The 10,003-nt window shown below is 37.2% G+C and overlaps 1 protein-coding gene across 1 annotated transcript in view; it reads left to right on the top strand.

Annotated features, from left to right (window-relative positions):
* The first annotated feature begins 2,255 nt into the window (after window positions 1-2,255).
* Tbc1d8b (TBC1 domain family member 8B) overlaps window positions 2,256-10,003 on the top strand; it is a 70,393-nt gene continuing 62,645 nt past the window's right edge. Inside the window, exon 1 of the mRNA XM_005323385.5 lies at window positions 2,256-2,571. Within this exon, the coding sequence (XP_005323442.1) occupies window positions 2,442-2,571 (130 nt within the window). The 5' untranslated portion in view covers window positions 2,256-2,441. The remainder of the gene's footprint in view (window positions 2,572-10,003) is intronic.

The raw sequence follows: 10,003 nt of genomic DNA, 5'->3' as shown, positions 1-10,003 counted from the left end.
GTCTCAAAATAAAAAATAAAAAAGGCTGGGGATATGGCTCAGTGGTTAACTGCCCCTGGGTTCAATCCCCAGTACAAAAAAAAAAAAAGGTTGGAAATCATAACCTAGAGCTTATATTATTATACTGATTAATATTAATATTACATAATTATATATAAATTATAATTATAATAATTATTGCATTATATTGTTATTGTATTACATAATCATATTGTTATAATTATATGATTATATATTATGTAATTATGTATATATTATATATATATATTTAAAGTTTTGTACATGTTTCACATCTGAGACAATAAAACAAAATTGGCTTGGAAAGTATATTTTCTGAACCTTCATCTATAAAGTAAACATAAAGAAGTGTATTATTAATGAAAAAATAAATGATATAATATATATTAAGTATCAGTACAATACCACCAATAATATTCAAGGATGTTTGCAATACAGGTCCTTCTTAACAATTTGCATTAACATGCACTATTGAACAATAAGGAGTGATATTTTATTTTTAAAAATGCTTTTGGAAAAAATATTTATATTTATGAAGGCATAAAATAATCTGGCCAAAGCTTTACATTAAAAAGTAACTCAATTTGAAAAATGTTGTTTTTGCAGGTGGGTGAGATGTTTATTTATTAAAGCAGGAGCTCTCTGAAAGCTCTGCTGTGAACTGAAAGTAGGCCTGATCCCAAAACAGGGAGTCTGTGGTTATATCTGGAGTAAAAAGTAAAAAACAAACAAACAAACAAACAAAACCAGAACATTCATTTCTGCTCACTTTAACTTTTAAGGATATTAGAAAAGAATGTGATTTGATGAGGAAGGAAATTAAAAAGAGAAGGAAACGTAAAAGGGAAATAAGAAACTTCACATCTCTGCATTTGCTGTGTTTGCTGATTTTTTACCAGAAAGATGAGCAAAAATGATTTTCCTTATTAACATCCAAATTCGGATGGCTTTTCCCAAGGATACTTTGCAGTCTGGGCTCTGGGAAGATTGCCTCTTCCCATATTCTCCAGAGAGCTGCCTTAAGACTTCTTAACTGCCTTTTTGTGGAAGAGAATCCCAGATTGCACTTTTTCTCACCCACAAGAAAAATTACTGCTTGCAGCACGCTCCCACATCTTGGGAAGGCTAAGCCAGAGACGACGCTCCTTCAGGGCAGAGTTCCTGGGCTCCAGGACTTGGCATCTGTGTATGCCGCACCCCACAGTTTTCTAAGCCATATGGCCTTGAGGATTCATTCCCAAAACACCTTGCCAAGAACCCTGGTTTGTACATTGTCTCCCAACTCCTTCCTTCCTGTAAACTTGATTCCCCTTTTAATGCACTCTTTAACTCTGCGGGAACTAACTTATCATAATAAAAACAACCCTCACAAATTCCTCATAGGTATGTCATGCAGATTACTAGCCTCTTTCACCTTAGCGTTGAAGCTATGTGTTGCCAGGATATAATAAAGATGAAGGCTGGCCTAAAAGGGTTCCCCCCCGCCCCCCGCCCTTAAAAGAGTATAAGAAAGAAAATAACCAACAATAAACCTCTTTATAAACTGCTTGGATCTTGAAAAGGAAAAATGGTCTAGAGAGTTTCTTTGGCTTATTACAGTAATTTAATAAACAAGGTCGGCAGCGAGGGAAGGAAGAGATGCGTGGCAGAAGGAAAATGTGTGGCTTATGGAGATTTTATATTCTTTTAATATGAGCAGTTAGAGCTAGCTCAAGCGGGACAAAATTTTGAACTTCGACGAGGAATCATAGCACTGTGTGACCTTGGATAAGTCACCTCACTTGTTAATGCTTTCATTTACTGATGTGGAAAGAAGATGTGATGTCCCGAGATCCTGAGATCGCCTAAGTACACAATACCAAGCAAGGAGCACTACTTGTCAGTTGCTGCTACTGCTGCTTCCCAGAATGAGCCGTTACTACAAAATTCCGGAAAGTTTGTTTTCTACAAATTAAAACCCTCGCTGTAAAAGGATGAGGTGCCCAACATCTTTATACCTAAGGTTAACTTATTAGAACCAAAAGCGCTTTAAACTTTACACAGCCAAAACACTCTAAACTAGTGGCGGGACCCACTTTGAAAGCATCCCCCACCCGTTCTCACCCAGTGCATTTTGGGAAGTGTAGTTCCATGCTGAGGTTTCGTGAATACAGACAAACGAGCAGGAAACTACAACTCCCAATAGGTGAGGAAGCAGGACTATTTCCCAGGCGGGCGGTAGCGCTGTGGGAGGGAATTGGCAATCTTGCTGCCTACGTGGGAGAGAAGGGAGGGTTGGGGGAAGTGTAGAAACCTGAACCTGAGCCGCTGCCGCCTGAGGAAGATTTGGTGGGCGGAGAAGTAAAAGGGGGAAAAGCGGGTTGGAGGTGAGGTGAAGAGGGCATATAAGTCGCTGCTCCCGGTGGGGCACAAAGTTCACCGCGATGTGGCTAAAGCCTGAGGAAGTGCTCCTGAAAAATGCGCTGAAGCTGTGGCTGATGGAAAGGTCCAACGACTACTTCGTGCTACAACGGCGTCGAGGCTACGGGGAAGAAGGTGGAGGGGGTCTTACAGGTAAGCTGTGGCTGGCCCTATTTGCCTCAGGACTCTGTTCACTATTAGTTAAAAGGTGGTAAGGAAAACAGTTACTCGTCGCTTTCCAGATGCCCGATCCTAAACCCTGGGCGGAGGGACAGGGGTTCAGCTCCCTCCGCCACTACCACCACCTTACCGCCACCACCACAGAGCCCTGGAGGAGCAGTTGCTTTTTGGGTGGGACAGGGGAGGGGGGAACGCGTCTTTCAGAGGCGGAGAGAGAATCAGGCACCTGCCCTGTCGCTTCCTATGGGGGAGGGGGCTGATGGCTAGTGTTTAAGCTAGAACAGTCACATTTAGCCTGGTATTAGGGGCCAGTTGTCAGTTGTGGACTTAACTTTTTCCCAAAAATATATACCGATAATCACCACCTGGGGAGTTTTAAGTGTGTGTGTGTGTGTGGGGGGATGGTATGGGGGCACGGGAATGGCGAGGAGAAAGAAGCGCCCCCATTGCATCCTGAGAGGTAGGCATCAAATCGGGGATTGAATTGGGGAGAGGGATGTGGAAGAGGTGGAGGCATCGGGCTCAGAATTGCTGACCTCTCCCAAATTTAGCGTCCTTTACTTGTCTCCAAGTTTTCAGTCCTTGGGAGCTCTTCCCAGACTGTTACAACGTCTTAATACATTTCTCTTGAGTGTTTGAAGCTGGCTATTCTCTCAAAGCCAGGATTCTAAACCAAACCCATTAGAAAAATGGAAATTCAACGCTTTCTGCTTAACCCACACTGCCGTCCCCTCAATTCTTAGATTTAAAAATTAAGAACTCCTCCTTGGTCAAGTATCTGAAATCTCCAGAGAATGTTATTTTGAGGTCACTAGTCTTGGGCAGGGGCATTCAAACTTTTGGACGTTGGGGAGAGGAGAACTCTTTTTCATGATCTTTTCTGGTCGGTATTGTGACCTTGCAGATGGTAGACCCGGCTGAATTTAGGCAGTATGATGTACAGGAAAGAGAGAGGAATCTGAAAACCTGCATTTTAGTCCCATCCTCGTCTCTTACTTGTTGGATGGTATTTGTTAAATTCTTTCATTTACTCAGCCTCACAGGATCACTCTATGCTAAAGGGAATGTTCAGATACAACACTGTTAAGATTCTGTTCCCCACCTTTAAAGTGCTCATTATCTGGATAAAGGGAGAGGATGGAGTAGGAGAGGAGGAAGATCAGGCAAATTATAATTAGAATGAAATGATTGAAAAATTGAGTGAAAATTAATGGGGGAGGTGACATTGATTTTCTTCTTTTGTAAAACAGTGCCTACTTCAGTTGAGAGGATAAAATGAAAGATAAAAGGTACCAAATCAATGTATGTTGTTAAAATGGTGATAAATGTGTGCTGTTATTTTCCATTTTTTAAAGCCACCTCCAAAGAGAATTCTGAGTTTCTACAGGTTATATATAGATATAGATAGAAAATCTTGCAACACCTATTTATTTTATCCAGCTTTTAAAAAAGCTCTTTTGAAAATATGGCAACAAAAATTGCCACTATAAACTTGGTAGTTTGTCATTTTCTGGTTTTTAGGAATTATGGGTGTTATTTTGCAGAAGATTTGCCATTTAGTAGTTAACAGGTATTTTCTAGATTAAAATTTGAGAATAAGTTTTAATTTGAAAACCAATTACTCAGTCATGTCAATTAACCATTTGGGTCCATTGATAATAGGTCAGGATATATTTGAAACAGATCTTATATCCCTGTGTTAACAGCCTCAGAGGTAGTTGTCTACTGTATTTTTAAATGTTTTTAAATTGTAGATGGACAAAATACCTTTATTTATTTGTTTCTATGTGGTGCTGAGGATCAAACCCAGTGCCTTATAGGTGCTAGGCAAGTGCTCTGCCAGTGAACAATAACCACAGCCCTATCTACTATATTTTGATTTCCCATAATTTTACTTGACCAGAATTTTTATTGATCTTCTGGCCTATATCTACCAAATAAGTGTATTTCACTTCATACAACTGTGTTTCTGAAAAATAATAGTCAACCAAATGCTGAAGAATCAAGTCACAATAATATAGTGTTAGGTGGTTTTTTCTTGTTAAGTTTCCTTTATAAAATTGCTACTTATTTTCTGTGTTTGAGTTTTCATTTTTCATGTCTTCTTAAATCATAGACCATTTGTATCAGTTTCTTCTCTCCATCCCACCCACCTCTTTAATCATTCCCTTCTCTCTAGTATAAGAGGAAATTTGTCTGAAGAAATAAACCAAGATTTCTGACACATGGTACATGTTGTGACTAGTGATAAGCCTATTGACTTGGTGGTCAGTTTGTATCTCTGCATGATTATTTTCCCCATGTTATTGACAGGATGCCTTAATTTTTGCACGAGAGCTGCCATTATAAGACCATGTAAATTAAACAAAATGGACCAGAAAGGAGCAAAGAGCTATTTCTAAATTTGGTTCTTTTTGGATCAGAGCAAAAGAGTATGCTTATTTTCTTGGATACTCAATTATAGTATTCTTACTTAAAATTGCACTTTACTATGTAAGTCCATATTAGAATTAGCCTCCTACAAGTTTGTGTGCCAGCATAAGCTTGCATTTGACCATGTTGTTTGCTAAAACCTAGTGATATGTGCTATCCATTTATAAAGTTAGCTGATACATTTTGTTTAATGAAGAAAAGATAATTACCATCCAGAAGTGTTATGATTGTATTGTAAGATTTTATTTCTTTGCCATATAGTAATTGGCAATTTCCACCAGCCATGTAATGACTTTAGGTAATGGACTTAGTGAAGTTAGTTGACTCAGTTTTTTCCCCTGATAATGAAGTAGGAGCAACAGAGAACCCTAAGATGGTTATAGTAGGAGACTACTTTGGAAGTTAGAATTTTGAGGTCCTGGGCTGGGGCTGTAGCTCAGTGGTAGAGTGCTTGCCTCATACGTGTGAGGCACAGAGTTCGATCCTCAGCACTACATAGGTAGGAAGGAAGGAAGGAAGGAAGAAATCGTGTCCATCTACAACTAAAAATATTTTTAAAAAAGAATTTTGAGGTCCCTTTTCTAAATTTGTAAACACTTGTTGTGGGTGTCTGGTAGATTGCTGATCATTTACCTAACTTTATCTATCTTAATTATCCTGGCTCACAGTGCAATGGAATTTTTGTGGAAACATTTACTATATATAAGGTTGTTATGCAGATAAAGTGGTTTTCCTTCATTTAGAGAAGTAAATTACTTTTCTGGATTTTATAGTTACCTTACTGTTATCCCTTGCTTCTCCTGGTTGATAAGGGTAATGACTCTTCTATGCCATTTTAATTTAGCACCTGGTTTTGTATAATTCAAATAAGGTATGCATATTTTTATTAAGCATAAATCAACAGTTTGCTCCTCTTGGCAGATGGGAACCATAACATGGGCTACATTTTATTAAGTACTCTAGTGTATGGGACTTAAGAAATATCTGCCAGTGAGGAAGCCTTAACTTGGGTAAAACTGCCCAAGGTGAGAAACTTTTTCTCTTGAAATTGTTCATACCTGAATAGTTAGCAGGTTCTTGGGTGTTGGATCAATAAATACCACTCAGTAAGTTTTTGGGTTTTTTTTGGTACCATGGGTTGAACCCGGGGCCACTTAACCACTGAGAAACATCCCCAGCCCTTTTTTGAATTTTATTTACAGACAGGGTTTCACTGAGTTGTTTAGTGCCTCACTAAATTGCTAAGGCTGGCTTTGAACTCCTAATCCTCCTGTCTCAGCCTCCCAAACCAGGATTACAGCCATGCACCACCATGCCCAGAAGTAAACCTTGTTTTTTGTGGTATAGAACAAAACTACAAAATAATACTTATTAAAATGGAAGATTTGAAGATATTGTTTCCTTATTCCTCTTTCATCTTAGTGTACTATACTTTGAAATGAAATCATCTGTGGAAACTAGAACATGATGACATTTGAAATTAGCTTTCTATTTTAAAGTGTTTGAAATAAGCTTTCCCTTTTATGGTATTTAGGCTTCACAAATCACTGTGTAAACGATTTGTTATAAACATATACATAGTAAACAATAAGTAGTCTTTTATAAATCTCCTCCTGATCATCCCTTGAAAATATAAATATTTTCTTCTGTTTTCCCCACCCCCCAACTAGAGTCTAGCTCTGAAAATGTTGGCATTAAGTATGTATTAGCAAAATATCCCTGTATTCTATGTTCACAAAGGAACCCTCTTATAAAATATCTGTTGCCCAAACAGCAGTGGGCATGGCATTTTATATTAGGTAAGGAAAGATCTACTGCCCAACACACACACACACACACACACACACACACACACACACACACACAAATAAATTAATAAATTATCATTTTGACTTGTTTGAAAGAAAATCCCACAGGCAACCCCTAGGGAAGGCAAATCACTTTGTATGTTCCTCTACCTCCCAAGAACATCAAATTTTAAAATTGTCTTTAAGGGTATAAAAAAAGGGAATTTCCTGAAAGCAGAAGGGAGAATAATAGAGTAGAAGCAGGGGATCAAGGAGGAGGGATGAGGGGAGGAAAAGGGGAAGAACTGGGGAACAAAGTTTCCAAATTATGCTATGTGCATGTGTGACTATATCCCAGTGCACTCCAAATTTATATATAACTGTAAGGTACCAATTAAAAATAAATAAATAAATTGAAGGAAAATCAATAAAGCAGAATACAGGGATCAGGGGATAATAAGGGAAATTAAAATGGAGAAAACTATGTTCTATACATTTATGAATATGTTAAAATGAACCCCTCTATTATGTATTACTACAGTGCACTAAAAATAAATTTAAAAAAATAAAAATACCTTGAATTATCTCTTTCAATCAGAATGGGCAGCCTTATAGGAAACTTTGAGAAATGAAGAATGGTTAGTATCACTACTTTTTAGCCTTTTTTAAAGTCAGAATGAAATCTAATTGATTAGTTTTCTGATTACATTATAAATCTCTTACTCCTCCACAAACCTTTTGCACATAGTCTACATAGTTATGACTTTAACTCTTGAGGTTTGAGGTGGGGCTTTTAGGAAATGAAAGGTTCATGAGGGTTCTAACCTGATCAGTAGATTAATCCACTTGATGGATTAATAATTTGAATGGACTGTTGTGATGGAAACTGTAGGACAAGAGACATAGATGGAGGAATTAGGTCATTTGGGCAGTGCCCTGGAAGAGTAATTTCTTGTGATTTACACCCTAGTGCTTCCTGGCTGCCATGGGCAGAACAGCTTTTCTCTATCACATCCTTCTACTATGATGTTTCTTCCTTGGAGCCAGGCAATCATGGACTGAAACCTTTCATTTCCTAAAAGCCCCACCTCTGAACATTGCTGTACTGGAGACCAAGCCTACAACACATGAGTCTTTGAAACTTCATATCTAAACCATAGACACGGCTGAAAAGAGATCATAAAAATATTAAAGATTCTTTAATATTTTAAAAATATTAATCAAAGAAAATAAAAGAAGCAGGCTTATGGGGTAAGTGAAGTCATTGAATTTGGTAGTACATTTGTGCATTTATGGATATTAGCTTCCAGTTGAATTGTTAAAAAGAAAATTCCAAAGGTAACATCAAAAGAGGGCAAATCATACTGTGCTCCTCTCCCTCTCTGGGATGGCCTTGATTCCAGTAATAAGAAAAAATATCTTTAAGATCTATTTGAATGAAAAAGGACAGGCTTACAGGAGGTTTTGAGAAATGAAGGATGATCAATACAGTCATACTTCCTTGGTAGTAATGGAAGGGTTATTGACTGCCTACTTATAAACCCCCTTTGAAACTGAGCTAAAATAAAATTGTCTTCTTTTACATTGTTTACATCAGGCATTTTGGTCATAGTGATGAAACGCTAACACAGCTGTGATTGTTTTATGAAAGTTTAGTTTCTTCACCTGCAAAATAAGGATAACATTGTCTTCTCTACCTCCAGACCATTGTTATATTGGCCCAGTGAGTTTTGACACCTATAAGCAACTATTTGACATTCATTTATATATTAATAAAATTATAAGATTTTTAGTGCCATTTTATGGCTGGAAGCAGGGTGTGTGTGTGTGTGTGTGTGTGTTTATGCATGGTATTGTCTCTAGTAATTATTTTTCTCATGTTGTATATAGAAATTAATTTGGAGTTACATTGAGTAGGTCCAAGATGTAAGAATATCACTGCAAACTCAAAATTGTGATAGTTAATCATTGAAGAATTTTGGTACTGTACTATTTATGCATGTGCATATATATTTTACAAATCAAGATAATGTACAAGAATTAGAATATCAAGACAGCATTTCCTTTTGATCATATTGTTCAAACCTAGAAGTACTCAAACAGTACTTCTACAAGTGTAAGCATTATTTGTTTTGCTGAATGGTAATAAAGAATACACATAACTTTGGTTACCCTATTAGTATTTTTCAAAACAGTACTTGAAGAAGAAATACCCGTCCAAGTGATGAAAGCCTCATACTACTTTGTGGATAGTTGTGGAAGAACTATGGTTATAAAGTAAGCTGAAAATAAGAATAAAAGGCACATTGCTATAAGCTATCACAGATTTTATATTGCCTTTATCTTAGAAAGTTTGCCTAATTTTCTTCCTTTTGCCATATTGCTATATAAGTAAAAGAAGTAATGCAATATGTTCATTTAGCAGGTACTTACTAAATTCCTTCTAAAAGTCAAGGACCGTTTTAGGTACTGAAGACAAAGCAATGAAGAAAACAAAATCCCTTCTCCAATGGGTGTATCATTCTTGTTGAGGGAGGCATATGTTTGTGATATGACATATGATATGACTGGTGGAGTTAAGCAAAATGAAGAAGAGAATAAGTTATCCTGATAGAGATGGGATGGAGTGGTGTTTTATATAAATATATCTGGGAAGGCCTCCTAAGGTAACCTATGAGTGGATACCAGAGACACTATAGTATATGAACCAAACACATATTTGGGAACAGAGTAAATACAGGTAATTCTAGGAATTTTGCTGTGAAGGGATGCAGAGCAATAGAGTGGTAGCTGGCCATTTTTTTCTGGGTATGAGTAAAACATCTATTTTTTCAGAGTTTATTATAGGACAGACAGTTGATAAGCAAGTACATAAATATATTATTATTAGAGTAGTCAATAATAATATGAGCCTTGGGTTGTTTTCTCTTGGTGGTGGGGATTATGCATGAATAAGGAAATGTTAGAAACCTCCAAAGCAGTTTTCCAAAGCCAACTCAAGTATAATGAGTGCTAAGGTCCTATTAAAAGATTCAAAAATTTTCTAAAAACTGACTAATGGGGTTGGGGCTGTGGCTCAGTGGTAGAGTGCTTGCCTAGCATATGTGTGGCACTGGGTTGAATTCTCAGTACCACATATAAACAAATGAATAAAATAAAGATCTATCAACAACTTTTTAAAAAAT

The sequence above is a fragment of the Ictidomys tridecemlineatus genome, chromosome X (assembly GCF_052094955.1).
Source record: "Ictidomys tridecemlineatus isolate mIctTri1 chromosome X, mIctTri1.hap1, whole genome shotgun sequence".
In the NCBI taxonomy this organism is placed as follows: Eukaryota; Metazoa; Chordata; class Mammalia; order Rodentia; family Sciuridae; genus Ictidomys; species Ictidomys tridecemlineatus.
Note: the sequence above shows the minus strand (reverse complement) of the source record. Positions and strands in the feature narration are given on the sequence as shown.